Consider the following 22,302-nt stretch of genomic DNA (forward strand, 5'->3'; position numbering starts at 1 on the left):
AGTCTACTATACTTACTCAAATAAACATCTCACCTATTTTAAGTATTTTTAAGGCGCAATTAAAGTATTTCCTTAAATGAGGGGTTGTTATGTTGATTTTGATTTGATTATCAATAAGTGAAAATGTCAAAGACTGCAGAGCTATGTGATTTAAAGATAAAAAAATAAAACTAACTGATTATAATAACGTTTTCTTTATTTTTCTCTCAAAACATGATCCTTATAAGAAAGTTTCGGTTTCGGCCGAAACTTAGACCGTTGCCGAAATTCGGTTTTGGTTTCGGTCGTAAAAACCAGTTTCGGTCGGACACTATAATGTTTGATAAAATTATAATAGGATAATATTACGAATTAGATTTTAATGTCTTACCTGGACCATAAGCGAAATAGCCACTATACCCTGTGTTTTGTGTTGCGCTTCTGACATATTGTGGTATAAGTCCCTGTTAAAACCGTACATTTGGATCTGAAACAAGAGAAAGGAATTTAAACATTTTTTATTTCAATTCCTGAATATTAGATTCAAGTTTGTTTTAAGCATTTGCCACAGATCAAGTAAATATCTATGTCTCGAATGTATTATGTAGGCACTAGTTTCGATTCTGATCGGTTTTAAACGAGAAAATAAATGCAAATGCCTCCCATTCTTCATATCGGCAAATAGACTTTGAGAATTTTGACAATTTAAAGCAATAATGGGGCAGTCGGATGTGAAATTTCGCAAATGCCATTAACCTGTTTTCTGTTCAAATGCCTTTCGAAATGTTCTGCTTACTACTACGGTAAAATTATTGAGAGATTGGATTTACGTCATCAATATATGTAGTCTAAAACCAGTCTGAAAAAATAGCACTAACTGCATATTGAATTCGCATTACAGTCAAACTCACCCATAACTCGAATTTAAAAAAACTACAAAATTATTAACAATAGGATATTTAGAAGAAATTTTGTAGGATTAATTTCAATATATTGAGGTGAATTAATCTTTGAATTAATTTTTATCACTACAGATAATTTCAAATAGTAAGGGTTCGATTCTTGGCGAGTGCGTGACAGCATCAACAATTTTTTCTCATTAATTTGAGCTTATCTCTAATGGTGAAAAGTAATTCACATTAATGTATAACAAAATTACTTCGACTTACAGAGATGATGTTGATCGCGTCTTCGATGTATAGATTAAAATGTAGCGATGACAGTGTGCATCCCTGTCTAACTTCCTAATATTTACTTCTCTACATTGCAGCTCCAACTCTATAACTGCCTGTTGCTCAATATGCAAACTAAGTATCACTCTTCTATCTCTATAACTCATCCCTACATTTTTAAGTATAAAATAATTCGAAGTGGTTTGTATTCTGTCGAAACTGCCAGACGCGGATAGCGATTTCGATCTTTTTGGATCTCATCAGCGCGTCGCAGACAGCTCCGACAGAACACAGACCAACTTTTACCTGCTGTCTTAACAGCGCGTTTTAGAAAATACCACAAATGGCGCGGTAAACGCCATCTTTTGTACGATGCTACATTTTTTAGGATTGCGTATGCTCCAACAAGGTCCATTTAAATATATGGATATATATGTACTTGCTGCTAGTAGCTAACCTCAACGTGATAGGCACCGTTACCATAATGGAATAAAATAATTCGAAGTGGTCTGTATTCTGTCGAAACTGCTAGTTTAAATGGACCTTATTGGAGCATACGTAATTCTAAAATGTAGCATCGTACTACAGATGGCGTTTACCGCGCCATTTGTGGTATTTTCTAAAACCCATGACTGATATATTATTAAGAATTCTATTTTACCCGTTGACACTGCCCCCCTTGGGGGGTGTTTTTAGAAGATTTCCCCTTCTCGAGGTTAAAATAAACTAAAAAAAAAATTTTCCGGTCCGAAATCTTAACACGTTTAGTTAAATCTGATTTGCTACAGTGGTTACGTTTATCAAAAAAAAATTTCATTCAAAAAAGTTATGTAATGTAGGCACCATATACCTAAAAATTTTGTCACTATATAGTGTTTTGTTTTAATTGTTTTAACTGCATTGAGCTGTTAACTGAATAAATAGAAAATGCCGTCATTAGTTTAATAATCATTATTCACCTGTTTAATTAAACCTATTAAGAGAACCGCAGTCATGAACGTTATAAATGAAGTGTAGAATAAATTGACCCTGCCTACGTTTCGTCGACTAATGCAATCATTAATTGATCACTTCATGTCCGTTGCAAACATCACTTTACGTCTAGTTTTTGAAATTTATTGCCTAAATCACAGTATTCAACTATTTAAAGCTCGCATGTTATTTTAGTTTTAAATTTTTGAATGATGACTAATCATCCTACGTCATGTTTAACTTTAAAAGGGAAATGCCCTTAGTTTGCTCTAATTTTATTTTGAGTAATATTTTGTTTGCAGAGGGTGATAAATAGAATAAATGGACGATTTCAAAACAAAAACATTTTTTACTTGAAATGCACCATCTTGTTATAGTAGCAACAAATTATTGACATCTTTCCTTGCCTTAAAATCGTTCTTTTAACTTATTGTCAATATATTATGATTAGAGTGGTAGCGTGGGGGATGCAGCGAGCGCATAGGCGGTGGGGGCGGCAAAAATATCATTTGTTTTTTGGTATTATATAGAGTCAGATCCGCCGCTCGATAATGTTAGATCTGGCCCAATTGCTTGGAATTTGTACCAGTTTTTAATAATTTGTACCACATAACAAGACATTACCTTCTTGGTTCGCAAAAATAGAAATCTGTGAAAAGTAAGTGTCTTATATCTAACCATAAAAACGGCATTTTTTCATAGTCAATATAATAAAAGCTGAAGGTGGAATGCTCGAATCCTAACGCTTCACTTTATCTTAGGGATGAAAGTTCACATTGCACAAAAATGTAGAATACACCTACGATTATAAAAGCTGAAAACGTAACAACCATAGAAAAATATACCAAAAAGCAGAAACAGGAATCGTCTAGTGGACTGTAGGTATCACCTATACATTACAAGACACTTTTTATATTCTGCTTACAAACACTGCTAGTTCACGATCCCTGGTATATTATTGCACTTGATTACTATCAAGCTAATTTTCCGTGAGTAGCTTCATTTCGATGAGACGCCCAACAACTTCTTGTAAGAAACTTTGATTGTGGTAGCTAACAGAGGTAGCAAGGATAAAATATGTCGGTTTGATGATTCTCAAAAATTTATTACTAACTGGGTTTTTTTTGTTTAATCTCAAGAACCATAGATTTTGTAGGACAAATATTTTTTCGAATAATTTAGATAATTATCTTGAGATTAAACAAAAAAAAACCCAGTTAGTAATAAATTTTTGTGAATCGTCAAACCGACATATTTTATCCTTGCTAGCTCTGTTAGCTACCACAATCAAAGTTTCTTACAAAATGAAGCTACTCACGGAAAATTAGCTTGATAGTAATTAAATGCAAAAATGTACCAGGGATCCTGGACTATGCATGATGCCATCAGCAAAACGCTGAAGTTCGGGAAAATAATGGTATAATCTCTCTAAAGAACCGAAGTCTTTACAATCCTTTATTAACCCTGAGATGAATCCTCAAAATCCTCTTGCTATTCTGAATGAAATTAATTATTTTATTGTAATTTACAGAACTTATATCATATAGAAAACAGCACAATATTTCTTTTGCACGTGTGACTTAACTTTTATTTACGCGGAGGCTGCTAAAATATATTAACGTCCCAGTCCGAAAAATCCGAAAAATTTAAATTGTAATTTTCCATGTATTAAGCAATTTAAAAGTCACAGTACCATTTCTAAATAATTTGGAGATAAAATATGAGTAGTACCTACTAGCAACACGATCTAAAGAAAAATTATAACATTCGTTTCTGTGTTTAAACAAAAAGACTGGAAAAAAGTAAATTTGGAGATTTCTTGAAAAATTTATTTATTATAAACACTATTCAAAATCTGAATCGAAAATATCAGTTTTGTGTACACCTTTCCACTGAAATCTCAATTAATTTAAATAGAAGGTCTTACTTAATTGTGAAAAAAGGGAGGGCGGTAAATTTACGGCTGGCAGAAATTCACACTACGCCACTGATTATGACTATATTAATATACTACATTTTGAAAACCTTACAGTTTGAATCAGATCTTCAAATACCATTATTGAAGAATAAATTAGCAACAAATTATCAAATTATTAGATTTAGTATAGCATAGTTACAAACAGGGAGCAACAAAATCAGTTTTTTAGTAACAAATTAGCAATAAATTATGGTAATGTTTATTTCGTGGACTTATGGTTTGGCTATTCTAATGTGTAGACCTTTCTGATGTTTAATTGGTAATAATTGACTGAACGCGAACAAACTGACGCCAACGTTCAAAAGTTGGTACAACCGTTGTGACCTGGCCTTCCCTTTAGCATTGTGTGAGGGTGTTAAGTGGTGAACTTTAGATTTGATTCTTTTCTTTTGTTTTGTTGATATATCTGACTTATAGTTTGGCTGACTGGCTTTGAACTTCTTGACCATAAATTGTCGCGTCGATGAGATAACTTCTTTGGTCCAATTGTGCAACTTTTTGAAATCACTAAACAAGAGTTTGTGAAGTGAATTGATTTGGACCTTCACTCTTCGGATCTGCTCTTTATCTGTTCATCGCTAGATTCATTATCAATTTCGCATTAAAGAAAATTAGTATTTTGATCGATTTAGTATCATTTGGTGTAAGTTCAAGGCAAGTTAGCAACCAATCAGTGATTTAACTTTGAAATCGCCTATTTATTTTATTAGTCACCCTTTATATTTGTTCTATTAGGCAGATCATAGCATTATTAATAATTGTTATTGTTATTTACATTAGATGTGTGTGTATGTGTGTATGTGTGTGTTGGTTGCTCTTCTCTTTTCTTTGTGTCAATATCGTGCTCTTCGTTTTTTTCCATTTTCTTGTCCTTCTTTTTCCTTGTCCATATTATAGGGTTGTTCGGAAAGTCATTTCGTTTTTTTTATGAAAATGAAAGACAGTTTTCGTATAATAAACAAATACTTTATTAAATTATATAGTGACCGTTCTGGTCCAACAGCTTTTGCCATCTTTCTGGTAGTAGCATGATTCCACACTCATAAAATTTTTGGTCATTGCTGGCAAAAAACTGATCGAGGAGGGTTTTGACCTCCTCATTTGAGGTGAAGGTTTTACCGTCTAAAAAATTTTGGAGTGACCGGAACAAATAATAATCCGATGGTGCCAGGTCTGGAGAATATGGTGGGTGTAGCATTGTATCCCATTCAAGCTGTAAAAGCTTTTGGCGAGTGACCAAACTTGTGTGAGGTCTCGCGTTGTCTTGGTGAAACACTACACCTTTCCTGTTGATTAGTTCTGACCTTTTCTGTTGAAGTGCATCATTCAGTTTGTCCAGCTGATGACAGTAGACTTCCGAATTAATCGTTGTGTTATCCGGTAAAAGCTCAAAAAAAACGATTCCTTTAAAATCCCACCAAACAGACAGCATCACCTTTTTTTGGTGAATATCGGCTTTGGAAATGGTTTGAGCCGGTTCATCTTTTTTGCTCCATGACCTCTTGCGTTTGACGTTGTTGTATACAACCCATTTTTCGTCCCCAGTGATGATGCGCTTCAAAAACGGATCATTTTCGTGACGTTTGAGAAGCGAATCGCAGACGTCAATGCGGCGACACAGATTTCTCTCTGTGAGAACATGGGGAACCCATACATCGAGCTTCGAGGATAATCCCAGGCCTTTCAAGTGGTCATAAACTGTTGAATTTGATAAATTTAACCTCAATCCGATCTCACGTGTTGTTATTCGCCGGTTCACATCAACTAATGCCTTTATCGCGTCTTTATCAGCTTCAACCGGCCTTCCCGAACGTGGTGCATCTTCGACATCAAAATTGCCGGATCGAAATTTAGCGAACCAGTTCTGGCACTGGCGTACTGTCAACACACCTTCTCCATACACATCAGTCAATTTCTTTCTGGCTTGAACAGCATTTTTACCCTTTCTGTAGTAAAACAGTAAGATATGTCGAAAATGCTGCTTATCGCTCTCCATATTTAATAGGGCACCAACCAAAAACTACTGCGTAGAATTAATTGGAATTTTTCACACACAAGCCTTGCTATATGAGCTCTGAAAGCATATAAAAATTATACGGCTTAAATGTGAAGTTGGGTGCAAAAGAATACAATTAAATCCTCTGTCGGGAAAAAACGAAATGACTTTCCGAACAACCCTATATATTCCACATTCTTACATCTGGTGTATCTAGCTTTCTTGCTCTTTTGTGCCCGTGTGCTCACATTTTTCTAGGAAATGCTATAGTGTTTCTTCTCTTTCCTCCTCTTTCTTACACATTCTGCATAGTCTTTCCTTTTCTGGTAGCCAATATTCTATTATAATATTCTCAAAAGAAAAACGCATGATTATCATTTTGTTCTGGTATTTCTTCAGTTTTGGTAGGTATCTAAGATAAAAATTGTTCATCAAAAGTCAGATAACATTCGCTCACAATGAAGACATTCTAATTTATGGTACGTAGTGGATGTCACGGTGGCAATTTAAATTCGTTGGATGTGATTGGTCACTTTCGGACGCCACATTGTCGATTTTATTCGCGATTTGATTGGACAGCAAACAACGATGATTCATTTAATTAATGCAACATTCGAACATTCGAACCCTGCATGGTATATATATACAACTTTGGTTCAAATAATTTTTTGTTATTTGTTATCTGAACACTCGAAACCAAGAGTCTCGTTTTGAAGACAAGAATGGACTAAAATAATAAAAATGCATACAGATCATTGTAATAAGCACAGGGAAAGTTATAAAGAAAGCTTGTACGATATAAACCAAAAAACTTAATAAAAGGGCCGTCTAACATTAAATAATGAGAATATGTATAAAATACAAAAATATTGAGGAAAGATGTACAAGATGTGGCAGTTAAGTTCTGATAATATGGTAGTAAATTCCCACCTAACAATACGGAGGGTTCGTACTCGCGTTGTTGCGAATTTTGAATCTTCCTTTAGCATCAATAGAAAGATGAAGTCGGTAGATCGTTTCGTTATAGATTACTTACAGTACATTATGATATGAATTTACTATGTTGTGTTGTTGAGCGCATTGCAACACTCGAAAACAATTCACAGAGAGCAACGTAACTTGTACCTTTACGATAAAGGTAAATAAATATCAAATAAATTTTTTGCCTGAGCTAAATTTTAAAATATGTCACTGCTTACAGACGTGATTCACATAATTCTAACTAGATACATCTTTTTTTGTAAACGTGCGTTTTACCTAAGCTTTGAAATATACCGTTCTTCGGATCATTTTAAGCAAAAAGTTTATGAACATGTAGAGGAATGTAAATTAATACATCTAATTTTTCGTTTATCTTGATGAAATCAAATCAGTGTTTCGTTTGATCAAAGGACCTTTACCGAGACCAGAAAAAAATAAATATTGAATAGTTGCAAATGTTTGGTCTCTCTCTCTCTGGAATTGTTGCAGATGTTACTAATGTCCAAAATATCGTAATATGACAAATCTAAAAGTCAAAACTATATACTTTCTAAAAATGTATGAATGAAAGTTTACCTAAAAATCCAAAGCGTTCCGAAAATCTAATTTTAGTTTAGTTCTGGCTTAGGTAGGCACTATTTTACACATCCTTTTATTTTCATGGCATAAATCAGTACCTATAACTTTTTTCATTCAATAAGGATTTTGATTTCGATATGCTTTCTGTAGCTTACTAGTTATCACATTTTAATCCATACTTTTTCCTTTGTTTCAGATGTAACTACAGTAGAAAATCGTCAGAAATGTAGGTAAGTTGTTTCAGTTTTTTAAACATGTAAAATCGCTTTTCGAAAAGAATATGCAGACATTTTATAATGTAGCTGTGTATTTACTGCAATGTTGAATTTTACAATATTAGTTAAAGGATAGTATTGAAAAAATACAAAACGGAATGCAATGTTAGGGTATTTTTCAAATTACCTACTTTTTTATTTACTCTAAAAGGCAGAATAATGTCTGAATTTTGACATTTTGGGTGTAAGATTTATTTGTACGTTAATATTTTGTGCAACCTTTCATCAACTATAGACAATAACAATTAGTTGTCTTAAAATAAATGAACAATAATATATAGGGTGTCCCAGTTATAATAATTAATATTTATACCACAGATTCCTAAGGACATTTGGAACATAAAATGTTATAACACTTTTGACTTTTGAAACAAAATAAAAAATTATAAAATTATAACAGTTTCGATGCCGGCCCTGAACAATCGCAAATTAATTACGATTGCCAGCTGATCGTAGAAAAATTCACCTTCAGTAGGTCGGAATCAGCTGGTTTTTGGGGTGATGTTATTGTTTATGTTTGGTATTAAGTTACGGATTAGCCGAAGAAAATGCACTCGCGTTAAGGTCCATTAGATGACTGAAACACGTTAGAAAAACTATGTACCTATCACAATCGAAAATCCCATGATCGTAAACTGAAGTGGACCTAATGTAGTCCATGACGTCGAGTATTATGTTATTTTAAATAGAAAAGAAATTTTAACAACTACGGAATAGTTAGAAGCGGTGCACAAACAACCCTCACCACCCAGCGTTTGGTAAAGGTTTGTAACATAACGTACTAGTGTACGAAAACAAATGTATGTGTTATGGTTGTAAAAGTTGAGACAAGATGCAGACCTACTTTGACCATTCACATGTGTTAAACGTTACTTTTGCCTGGCAGGGCTCATTAACCCCACGTGGGGTAATACAAGGGTGTGTCCAGAAGGACCAATTTTGGTTATTTTGTTTTCATTAAATGTAAAAAGCTAAGTATTGATATAACCTCGTATAATTACACTGCTGGAAGTGACTCGAAAACAAGGCACATAATGTTGTAGATTCTAACAGGTTGTTCAGTTCGCTTTGGATTGTTGTGGAATTTACTTGTTTGTTAGTGTTAGTTTATTTATTTAGTGGTCATTTCATAAAAGACTATTACAATAAGGACAATTAGTAGTGTGATAGTGCATTCTAGTAGGGTTCTTATTCAACCGTCAGTTGGTGGTGAGGTACATTACCAATGCCTATCGTATAATTCGAAATATTCCCGGTATCTGGGCCAAAATTCGCAGCAACTGGGTACGTCGCTGTCAGTGTTACATTGAAGCGAATGGCGGGCAATTTAAACATTTTTGAAAAACCTGTATTACCTGAGGTCAACTAAAGATGACGAAAGCTTGCACAAAATATAAAAATAAATAAATGTTATACCTACATTACCTTGGTAAGATTTTTACCCTATTATTTATAAATTATTTTGCAAAACTGGACTACGAAATTTTATTAATTAAAAAGTACGCCTGTCAACATCATATAGTATTAATTTATTCATTCAGTGGCCAATGAAAAGGACTTACAATTTGGCATAAAATAAATTAGTCCTCTAAGAACGATTAATTTGAAGCTACAGTAAATTTCACTTTATTTAATCTTAACAGTATCTGCAGCTAGCAGTTCTCGTATTCAATTTCCATACTTCTTTATGTTTACGATTAGTCTAGTCATTCTTCTTAAAACTAAATTTTATTACAAATGCTAATCCAACATGGTAAATCTTATGCTTTACGTGTATTTTATTGTAGCATATATACATATACGATATCATACAAATACAAATTTACAATTGCTAAGGTTTTATTCAAAAAAGCTGAATAGCTGTGCCATTTTATAACTCGTTTCGGCCGTCGTATTATATATAACGAAATTGATTGCGCATGCAAAATCTTGTCCCGTCACGTATGTAAAATACGAGCATCGCATCGAGTTGACGGAAATAAAAACAAAACACATCTGCCGCCGTTTTTTCACAAGGCGCCCGCATATGTTTTCGGTTATTCAAGTTAGATTTCGCTGCGCCAAGAAGAAGGATAATATTGCCTACTTGAAGCGTTTCTTCTTCCAGCGAATTGCTTTTTATTGAATAGGATGCATATTTCGAGCCAAAGCTCCGTACTCCTCTCGTATATTGAATAAGGGTCTCATAAATGGCGTCTCAGCTGACGTTCATACGCCTTCAGAAGTTATTAAATTCCCGAAAAAGTGTCTATCGCAGACCGTTTCCGTATGTGCCTCATACCTACCTACCACCGTATTGTATATTTTTAAAGTCAACATTTACCCTATTTTATCTCTCATACAAGTACTTATAAATTATGAAAATGAAAATAAAATTTTTCTACAGAAAATCGAACTCATAATATGACTACAGCTGAGAAACGTATATTTACTTAAAATAATACTTCTCTAAAATCGATAAAGTATCTATTTAATTACATTATAATGTAAATGCCCGCTTTTTAACAATTTTTGTGTAGTGTTCTCACATATTCCGAGATAAAAATGTTCAATTTGTCAGAGTCTCTGAAAGCGAGACTCGAGTCTCCGTCTCTCATTGAATCTCTCTGGTGTCGCTGAGAGAGACTGTCAAAAAAAACTGTTTAACGTCTCTGAACGAGAGACTCGAGTGGCTCATAGAGAGATCCTCATTTCGTATCGAGTCTCTGAACGAAAGACTCGAATCTCTGAAGGAGAGACTTGAATCTCTCAATAAGTGGTGTCTCGATAGACATGGTTAAAATATTCTAAGTTCAACATATTTCAAAGATCCCAGTCTTTCTACGAGAAACTCCAGTCTCTCATTTTTTCAGTTTTATTCATTCAGTCTCTCTGTGAGAGACTCGAATCTCTGAATTAACAATTTTATCGGTCGAATCTCTCATACAGAGACTGTGAGAGATCCATAAAAACACCCAGGCAATTACTGAGAGACTGTGAAAGACTGTGAGATACGCTCTCAGAGACGCTGAAAGACTGAGAGACTGGAGAGAGACTGAAAATTTTTGTCTAGGGGTATCTAATAAGACAACGTTCGAAGGAAACCGTTTAATGCCCTTGAAGATTAATATTGTTTCCCCTTAAAACTTTTAATCCCTCATTCACCCCTATAGAGTTTTAATTTTACGCTACGTCGTCATCTCTAGTTTTAAATATGAGCGTAGCAACCGAATTTCACCTTTTAAAGGCGAATACTTAAAAATTACTAAAATACGGGTTTCTTTAATTGTATAATGAGCATCCCTTGCATACAAATATTTTGTTTTTCCTTTTTTATTAGTTTTCATACCATGCTCGTCTGTCAATATCGCATCCATTTTATGTAACTCATCCTTGTTAGATGTTGACACTCTTATCCCTAAAGCTACTTCTTTACGATGTTACTCAAATCCTCACATTCTATAACTACCTGTTGCTCTTTATTTATCTAAACTATATAATATTATTTTTCTATCCCTATATCTCATCGTTAAATTCTTCGATATTTTTTAGCATCTTTTTCCATTTAATATTGTCCAAAGCTTTTTCTCTAGATGTACGAATCCTACGTATACGCTGTTTCATTTTTGTACCATTTTCTCAATTAATGTCCGTACAGCTAATAAAAAGTTTATTATTTCTGTCCGGAACTTTGAAAGGATCCACTAGATGAAACTTTGAATTCTGGTGGTTCGTGACGTGTAAATCAAGTCTTATGGGCGCTAAGTTGTAAAAATTCATCTTTCTAACATATGATCCCTTAAAGTTGCATTCTACTGTAAGGATTTCCAAGGTCCAGTTATACCGATTATACTTATTGAATACGTTTATCTATATATATATGTAGATTGATGTATTATACTTATGTATGTGTATTGCATATTATGAATATATGTCATAGTTTCGAACCAGGGATGGTAACGCACTCTACAAAAGTATAGTACACATTTAGTCTTTATGCGTTGTATAAACTACAGTAGAACCTCTATAGCTAGAACATCAAAAGAGGCGCCAAAAAATTCGAGTTATAGAGTTTTCAGCTTATGGAGGATTTTGACTCAGGCGGATTTTGATTCGACCTGTAGAGGTTTAGATTTATTCTTACTACTTTTGAATTAGGGAGGTGAAATAAATAAAAATTCAAGTTACAGAGGTAACAAACATGTAGACGTAATAAGTTTCAAATTATCGAGTTGTAAAAGTTGTTACAAAGTTAAAACATTGCTACGTTCGAGATACAGAGGTTATGCAGTCGAGAGATAAAAAATTATCGGGAGACCACTCGGAAGTNTGAGTTCAACCAGATACAGAAAAGTTCTGAAAACAAGTATGAAAGAGCTAACATTGAACCAGGTATTAGTGACAGAAAAAGCTCATTTATGCTACCAGGAATTATTAAATTCATAACGTACATTTTGTCTGTATGGCAATGAAATTATTCACAAATATTATAAAACCAAATAATAAAGGAAAGGAATTTATGACCTAAAATGTTTGAAGTTAAACTGAACAAAGAAATTTGAAATGTAAATAAAGTAAATAATAACCCTAGATCCAACTAAATGGAAAAGTTTTTGAATAAACATAATTGTAAAAATACAGATAATTATTAGTACTAAACAGAGGTCCAATTTAATTTTTCGAGTTATAGACGGAAAATATATACCAAAATGGCTTGCAGGGACTCTATTAATGGAGGTTTTGGGGCTTCAAGGGAAGGGAACAAAGCATTTTTTCTAGTTTTGGAGGTTTCCGACTTATTGGTTCTACTTGAAGAGGTTATGTATACTTGAACGTATTCAATACGTATAGATAGATTCCCCTAATCATGTTTTAAGTGTAGCTTCCTTTTATACACAAGTGCTAGTATGAGCACTATTTCAAGTTTCGACGTGTTTTTCCTCAATAGGTATAATTGTAAATTGGATATCCTTGCGGAAAAGGGCAACTTTAAGGGACCATATCTGAAAATGATGAGTTTTTACTATTTCGCACCCACTGAGACTTAGGATCTACACGACGAGAACTATCAGAATCCAAAGTTTTAATAACCATGACAGAGGGTAATTTTCTGTAAAGATCTAGCGGGGTCCTTTCATTGTAATAGTTGACTTAACTTGACTTGACGTTGTTAAAATCGAAAAAACCATAGCCGCAAAAGCGTAGAAAGTATCAAAAGGCCCTTGGAATAATGGGCAAATGCATAGACATAAATAATTGACTTGTCTTTTCTGCACAGATATATGTGTACGCACCGCCTGTACAGTATTACAGCTGGAATCGTTTTCCGAATTTCGTCCGCATCGGTTTTAACATTCTCTTCAATCACCCGTTAGTCTGACACGAAAGAGCAAAAATGCACCGGAAAATATAAAACAAGAACGATGTTTGTGAGTAATAACCATTCGCGTTTTGAAATAGTAGGACAGCATTGGCAGCAAAGTAGAAGGCGCAGTCGATTTATCATTTGAGTTCGAAGATTGATCGGTACGAATTCGATTTGGGAAAACGAAACGAACGAACCCTTCAGTGACCCCCGTACATGTGTGCCGAAGGCGCGGCGTGCTTTGCTGTGTGGCTGACCAACTTACACCAAAAACGAATACATCCTTGCCGTCCGTCCGTCGTCCTGTCTGTCTATGTAACACTGAAAGATTACTTACTTTTCGCGTTGCGTGAGCTGAATGCCTATACCGTGTACTCTTGGTTACCGCTTCTTTATATCGAATTCTTCTGAGGGCTAAGGTCATATTGAAGTGGCGGTTCGTGTCTTTAAAGACAGGTAAAGAGCTACAAAAACACTCAGAAAAACTAATAATTAGATACAGCAAGTTTGTCTCGATCTATTGTTTAGCATAGACACGTACGAGGTTTGTTCAAAACGTATCGCAAATTTTGTGTTTTTTCAAAAATTATTTATTTATTCATGAATATCTATTTTGTAACCTTCAAAGTAATCCTTATCAGATATTATACGAGGGTGGATTGATAAGTTTCCGGCCTGACCAAGAAAAACAAGGTTTTTAAAAATTTTTTTTTTTTATTTCTCAACATAATCTCCTCCAAGGCTGATACATTTCTCATAGCGGTGTTCCAGTCTATTAATGCCATCTCTATAGACTGATTCGTCAAGCTCCTCAAAATAACCATTTACAGCTTCGATTACTTCTTCATTGTCCGCAAATCTCTTACCGCCAAGCCATTTTTTGAGATTAGGGAACAGAAAATAGTCACTCGGGGCTAGGTCTGGAGAGTAAGGAGGGTGCGGCATCAATTCAAACTTTAGATCGTTGATTTTAGCCGTCGCAACGATTGACGTGTGCGCTGGTGCGTTATCGTGATGAAACAAGATTTTTTTCTTCGCCAGATGAGGTCGTTTAATTTTCACCTCGTGGCTCAAACGTTGCAATAAGTCTGCGTAGTATTGACCAGTGATAGTATTACCCTTTGCAAGGTAATCAATGTATATAATACCTCTTGCATCCCAAAAAACAGTAGCCATAACCTTGTTCGCCGAAAAAATTGTTTTTGCCTTCTTTGGAGTTGGTTCCCCTGGTCCAATCCACTGTTTAGACTGTTCTTTGGTTTCAGGAGTGTAGTGGTGGACCCACGTTTCGTCAACGGTTACGAATCGACGCAAAAATTCGCTTGGATTACGCTTATACAATGACAAATTTGCGGTAGAAATGTTTTTTCGAATCAATTTTTGGTCGACTGTTAGCAAACGCGGCACCCATCTTGCACAGAGCTTTTCCATATGCAAATGTTGGTGCAAAATATGTTGCACACGTTCATATGACATCTTACAGGTCTCAGCTATCTCACGCACTTTCAATCTGCGGTCTCCCAGCACTATTTGATGAATTTTTTCGATCATATCTGGAGTTGTGACCTCAACGGGGCGTCCTGAGCGAGGCCCATCAGAGGTGCTCACACGACCCTTTTTAAACTCGGAAACCCACTGCTTAACGGTTGAATATGACGGGGAGGATGTCCCCAGTGTTGAGTCCATCTCTTTTTTAATTTCCTTCGGCGTTAACCCCTTCAAATAAAAGTATTTGATGACAGCACGATTTTCCTGCTTTTCCATTTTTACGAAAACCACAGAGGCGTCTTGTTCAGCGTGCTGTCAAACCTACACTAGCAAGGAGATCGGGCTGAAACTATAGCTACAAGCTATCCAAGGATGGTACTATAGAATGTCACCTCAAGGTAGGCCTAGTGGCGTCATCTCTTGGTTAGGCCGGAAACTTATCAATCCACCCTCGTACACTTGTGCCAACGGTTTTTCCAATCTTCGAAGCACTTAAAAAATATTTTTTTGGATCTCCTTTGAAATCGTCTTTATCTCCTTAATCGTAACGTAGCGTCGTTCTTTTATGGGCCTCTTCATTTTCGGGAACAAGAAAAGGTCATGGGGAAAACGGTGGCTGCGGCAGTACTAGTGTGTTGTTTTTGGCCAAAAATTCGCTCACAAGCAACGATGTGTGAGCAGGGGAACATGGAGCAAAAGTCAATTTTTGTTCTTCCACAAATCCAGGCGTTTCTGACGGATTTCTTCGCGCAAATTGTAGGTAATATTCCTGATTGACCGTTATACCCTGTGGTAAGAACTCATGATGCACCACGCCCCTGCAATCGAAGAAAACTTTAAGCAAAACCTTCACATTCGACCTAACCTGGTGCGCATTTTTGGGTCTTGGCTAGTGCGACAACTTCTATTAGCATGATTAAGCTTTGGTTTCCACTTCATAACCATAAGTCCATGGTTCGTCACCAGTTATGACCCTCTGGAGCAAATTTGGGTCGTCGCGGACAGAGTCCAACAGCTTCTTAGTAATACTGATGCGATGATGTTTTAGGTCAAAATTGAGCAATTTTGGTACGAATTTCGCGAAGACCCTTCTCATGCCTAAATCATTGGTAAAAATGGAATGGTAGGAACTAATTGATATGTTAAGGTCCTCAGCAACTTCTCTAATGGTGATTCGACGATTGGTCTTTTTATTATTTTCATCTGTTGTTGACGTGCTCGAGCGTCCGTCACGCCATTCGTCGTTCACAACTTCTCGGCCCTCTCAAAACATGGTCCAAGGTAGCTTCACCATATGCCACAGTCAACATTTGGCATGCGTCCGCGCACTTAATTTTGTTTTTTCACACAAAACTTGATACGGATTTTGTGATCCATTTTTTGTAATAGGCAAATTTCGAAGACGAGTCAAAACACATGCAAACAAAGCAGCTGTCAAAAATTAACTGAACATTCAATATGGTCGAACTGGTGAGTATAATTGAGAGACATGAGTACCAAAATAACGGCACAAAAAAATCGCAAATACGTAACCCGCGGAAATTCAAAATTAGCGATACTTTTTGAACAGACGTCGTATATCTTAAAACTGATAAACTTTTAAAAGATTTCTCAAACTTGCAAATCTGCGTGTAATCGAAGGTATACTGTATCTGATACCTCTCAGTATTAGGGAATACATTGAGAATTATGAATATTTTGAGTTAAACGTAGGTACGCTAATAAGTATCTATGTACGGGATTACCGTAAGTACTTGTCGCGCCTGGTAAACCACGCATGTATGAACAACTAACTTGCACGAATAAACAGCATGCAGGTGCAGTAGACTGGTTGGCCCGCTGCAATCTCTTCCCTATTCGGGGATGGGTGAAAACGATTTTAACACGTAGGTACGGGTCGGACGGAGGAAGCTGACGAGCGGTCGCGCAGGTACATGCCCATTTATGACCTATTTGTGTAAGTCACTTGGAACCGATACATAAATAATCTTTCAGTAGGCGTAAATTATAGTATTAATACAGATAGGACGGTAGTGTACTAGGAAATAATGTACAAACATAACTTACCAAAAAGGAAAAATAAACTTATTGCTTTTGTTTTATAGTTAGTTTTCACATTCACTGTCATCATCGGAATCTCTATCACTGTCACTAACATCAACAATTAGTTCTTCTGTTTGTACGTCTATTACTTGCTCACTGATCCCTGCTTTTAAATATTTAATCTGCGCCCCTGATAGGAATACTGAAGAAAGAGGGCTGAAATCGCTATACCTAAAACTGCCTACTTTTTCCACCGCCCATCCACGCCATTTTAAAATTTCCGCCAGCTATTTCTTCGTTAATTATTTCAATTTTATTAATTTCCACGTAAAATATCTGACGAAACCGCAAAAATGCTGGCGAAACACTCTTATAGTTGGAAATTTTATGTAAAATATAGGTACCAACACTGGTATTTTGATGTAATTACATATGTATAAGAACCCATCAATTATTATATTCAAAGAAGGAATAACTTTTGTTGAGAGTTAATTAGGTTCCTTTATTTCAAGTAAGGTTAATTTCTATTTCGCCTGGTATCGTACAACTTCAAAGTGGATAATAATAGCCGTTGATTCGTTTCACATTAACACTTATTTGCGTGCGTGAAGCATGCTACTTTATGCGGATAAAAGTCTAATGATACCGATAACTAGGTAAAATACTGCAAAGAGGAGGTGCTTAATACTTAAATAATTAATTACATTGAATTTTTACAATCCTTGATGGAGAACCAAAGTATGTAAATGGATGTAAAAACAAGAAATACAGTGGATTTCGGGTAAAACGACGACGAAGGAACCACTGTAATTTCGTCGTTATATCCGGAAGTCCACAATTTTGAAACGATTTCCGCCTTTTTTTTTATAGTAAATGTGCATCTAGGAGTCATATTTATTCAAAAGTTTGCAAAACGCAGTTGCTTCTCAGAACATGACATTGTAACTTAACTATTTTAACTAACATATAAACAAGCGGTAAAGTCGCTATATTTTCATGGGATTACTAAGGATTTGTTACAAATGATTCCTTAAAAACAATCGCTACACCCGAACTTGACGTTACATCCGAAGTCGCTATAGCCACATCAATTTTGTACTAAAGTATGCTTTAAATTCGAGGGACTTAGATTTAACGTCGTAATAGCAAAATGGTCGCTACAACCAAGGTCGTAATAAATGAAATAAGTTAAACCCAAGAAAGAAAATAAATTTTATTCATAATTTAGATCTGTTTTAATTTTAGTTTTAAAATTTATAAAGCATGTTTTCATAAAGAGCAACTTGGTTTTTAATTTTTTTTTTTTAAATTAAATATGTATGTATCTACAGTGTGCCTACATTTTGATGAATATTCTTCGCTTAAATTCGCCTATTATTGTAGCGTGTTTGCAAAAAAAAGTATGAACCACTCAAAGGAAAGGTGAACCAGTTGAGTCTATGCATATGTAATTCTTGAAAGTTTGCTTCCAGGCCATTGCCGCATTATGTTCCTTTATCGCAAGCTTATAAAGCTTACGTGTATATATACCGTTGCATCTATGCTAGAGCATTTTCAATTTTCAATAAACTATAATTATACATTGTTAAACTCGGAGCAATATTGTATACTTATATAGAAGCGTCAGTTAATCTCTCTCAAGTGCATTACTTCAAAGAAATAACGTTTTACAGGCAGAAGGAGCTCATATATAGGTAAGGAAAAATGTTCACAGAAAACAGAAATTACACATTTGTTTTTCGGCATCTTTCCATTTTATGTTCCACGAGCGAAAATATGACCCATTTATGACCTATTTGGGTAGATCACTCCGAACCGATACACAAATAAGTTTTCATTAGGCGTAAACTATTGTATTAATATGGTAGTGTACTAGGAAATAATACAGAAACATAACTTATCAAAAAAAAAAAGAAATTATGCACCTAATATAAGAACAAAGGCTTTCACGGCCGGAATCTTCGGATATAATCTACGTTCACGTTGTCAACGCAGCACCACTGAGGGTGTCAGCCGCAGTAGCTGACGAAACGTCTGGACAGAATAGTTCACTTAGACCACGGCCCTATAGCCCGAATCTTCATTCTACTATGAATCTAATACTTTTGTTTGTTTTGTAGTTGGTTTTCACTGTCACTCTTCTCATCAACCGAATAAGTTAATTTTTTTCATTTAATTTTGTAAACTAATCCCTGACTTTAAATATTTAATCTACGCTTGATAGGGATACTGAAGAAAAAGGACTGCAATTGTTATAGCTAAAACTGCCTACTTTTGTCATTGCCATCTCAAAATGTCTGCTGTTTCCTTGAACAGTGTCCTAAACTTACCCAACCCTCAAAATATTTTGAACAAAGTGTAACATCTTCCAAAGTATTTAATTTGCATTTATTAGACTTTTTATTATTGTATTATTTACTTATGTCTATAAATAGATGACTGAAGGTATTTGTACAAATTTCCCTATACCACGTCGTATTTTTCAAGAAAGGATGCCGCCTTTTATTGACTGCATATACTAAAATAGAATATGCCCACGTCAAATGAATCAGAGTTAATTTAAGGTATAAAATTATATATTTTAAAAACCTACCAACGTTTCGCCTCCTTGTACGAGTTTCTTCAAAGTTATTTATTGCTTATCTCATCGACTTTGATTCATTTTGTATTAGCATAATGTGCGGAAGCAATGGATATCAGAATATATCTACATTCGGTTGTGATGGCGACATTTTTATTAAAAAAAATTAAGACTGTAAATAAACCATCTGATGATGGCTCGGTATCGTGAATTGAAAAACTTTCGTAGAATAACATCTGGTCATTCCCAACAATTTATAAATCACTTAAGATTTTCCATAAACAATGGAAGGTACTATACTATTTATAGGCCACCCTGTATACCTTGAGGTAGTTTCTTATACCCGTCATCAAACCTTAATGACGCTTTGTATGTTTATATATAACAGGTCAATTGAAAAGTCCCCGGCCTAAAATAGTAAAACACATTTTTTTTGCAAAATTCGTTTTTTTTATTCAACATAATTCCCTTCAAGGGTGATACACTGATTATAGCGATCCTCCAACTTTTCGATACCATTTTTGTAGTACGATTTGTCCTTTGCTTCAAAATAGGCCTCAGTTTCGNAAAAATTACTAAAATACGGGTTTCTTTAATTGTATAATGAGCATCCCTTGCATACAAATATTTTGTTTTTCCTTTTTTATTAGTTTTCATACCATGCTCGTCTGTCAATATCGCATCCATTTTATGTAACTCATCCTTGTTAGATGTTGACACTCTTATCCCTAAAGCTACTTCTTTACGATGTTACTCAAATCCTCACATTCTATAACTACCTGTTGCTCTTTATTTATCTAAACTATATAATATTATTTTTCTATCCCTATATCTCATCGTTAAATCCTTCGATATTTTTTAGCATCTTTTTCCATTTAATATTGTCCAAAGCTTTTTCTCTAGATGTACGAATCCTACGTATACGCTGTTTCATTTTTGTACCATTTTCTCAATTAATGTCCGTACAGCTAATAAAAAGTTTATTATTTCTGTCCGGAACTTTGAAAGGATCCACTAGATGAAACTTTGAATTCTGGTGGTTCGTGACGTGTAAATCAAGTCTTATGGGCGCTAAGTTGTAAAAATTCATCTTTCTGACATATGATCCCTTAAAGTTGCATTCTACTGTAAGGATTTCCAAGGTACAGTTATACCGATTATACTTATTGAATACGTTTATCTATATATATATGTAGATTGATGTATTATACTTATGTATGTGTATTGCATATTATGAATATATGTCATAGTTTCGAACCAGGGATGGTAACGCACTCTACAAAAGTATAGTACACATTTAGTCTTCATGCGTTGTATAAACTACAGTAGAACCTCTATAGCTAGAACATCAAAAGAGGCGCCAAAAAATTCGAGTTATAGAGTTTTCAGCTTATGGAGGATTTTGACTCAGGCGGATTTTGATTCGACCTGTAGAGGTTTAGATTTATTCTTACTACTTTTGAATTAGGGAGGTGAAATAAATAAAAATTCAAGTTACAGAGGTAACAAACATGTAGACGTAATAAGTTTCAAATTATCGAGTTGTAAAAGTTGTTACAAAGTTAAAACATTGCTACGTTCGAGATACAGAGGTTATGCAGTCGAGAGATAAAAAATTATCGGGAGACCACTCGGAAGTTGCATTTCTGAACTCCCGTTCTACTAGAATATTATTAAAATAAAACTAGTAGCGAATATGATTGATGTGTTTAATGAGAGGGTTTCTTACATACTAACTAACAATATTAAATTTACTTAAAACTAGAGAACAATTAACAAAGGGGGTGGAGTCTAAATGAAACATATCATGGTGGTGGATAAATGAAGGAATTTCCTAAATGTCCACGAGAGGGTGTTCAGTTCAACTAGATACAGAAAAGTTCTGAAAACAAGTATGAAAGATCTAACAATGAGCCAGGTATTAGTGACAGAAAAACCTCATTTATACTACCAGGAATTATTGAATTCATCACGTACATTTTGTCTGTATGACAATTAAATTATTCATAAATATTATAAAACCAAATAATAAAAGAAAAGAATTTATGATCTAAAATGTTTGAAGAAATATTTGAAGTAGTGTTATAAAGTTGAATTTAACAAAGGAACAAAGAAATTTAGAAACTTGAAATGTAATGAAAGTAATTAACAATACTAAATCTCACTAAACGGAAAAGTTTTCGAATTAAAATAATTGTATAAAATATAGATAATTATTAGGACTAAACATCGACTATGAAATTCGATACAAACCTGGTAGAATAAATTCTAATGTCGACGCTCTCTCCAGAAATACTGTTCTCAGTCTTGAAGCTAATACAAATGTCACATATGACGAATTTATTAAATTCCATTACACAAATCAGGAAATGCCACGAATCGAAATAATCAAAGAAAACTTATTTCAAAAATTTCCAAATGCATTGATAATGTCAAAAGACTTAGACATGAGCAATCCAAATTTCGAAAACCTTATTGCAATTCATGATATTAGTTCTATTCCTTCAGACGACTTAAATCTTTATTCAACCCACCTTTTAGAAAATGCGAAAAAAGAAAAAACCTTTATTTTGATTTCCAAATTAAATTATTTTGACAATTTAACTTATAAAGATTTATTTTATTCACTTATCAATTTAAAAAAATCACTTGTAAAAAATCAAATAGAAACTATTCACCTTAAAAATCCAATAGAAACTAATCCTAATTTAAAACAAGACATGCTCAACGAAATGATTGATTTTATATTTTCAAAATCAAAAATTACAGTTGTTTTAGTAAATAAACCTAAGTTACTACCTCAAAATAAAGACGAAATTAGATCTATTCTCGAACATAACCATTCGTCTTCATTATCAGGTCACTCAGGGTTTATAAGAACTTATAAGAGAATAAAAGATAATTATAAATGGCC

General features: G+C 34.4%; 1 protein-coding gene and 1 long non-coding RNA gene across 3 annotated transcripts in view; one reads left to right on the forward strand and one right to left on the reverse strand.

The window, feature by feature from the left end:
• Window positions 1-22,302, forward strand: part of LOC112905189 — a 225,218-nt gene that overhangs the window by 19,244 nt on the left and 183,672 nt on the right. The window contains exon 2 of the long non-coding RNA XR_003231617.1: window positions 7,854-7,887. This is a non-coding gene — a long non-coding RNA (uncharacterized LOC112905189). The remainder of the gene's footprint in view (window positions 1-7,853; window positions 7,888-22,302) is intronic.
• LOC108738159 (carbonic anhydrase-related protein 10-like) overlaps window positions 1-22,302 on the reverse strand; it is a 112,490-nt gene that overhangs the window by 18,343 nt on the left and 71,845 nt on the right. For both annotated transcript variants that reach the window (XM_018471423.1, XM_018471422.1), the window contains one exon: window positions 371-466. In XM_018471423.1, the coding sequence (XP_018326925.1) occupies window positions 371-466 (96 nt within the window). The remainder of the gene's footprint in view (window positions 1-370; window positions 467-22,302) is intronic.

This window comes from Agrilus planipennis, unplaced genomic scaffold, assembly GCF_000699045.2.
Source record: "Agrilus planipennis isolate EAB-ADULT unplaced genomic scaffold, Apla_2.0 scaffold209, whole genome shotgun sequence".
NCBI lineage: Eukaryota > Metazoa > Arthropoda > Insecta > Coleoptera > Buprestidae > Agrilus > Agrilus planipennis.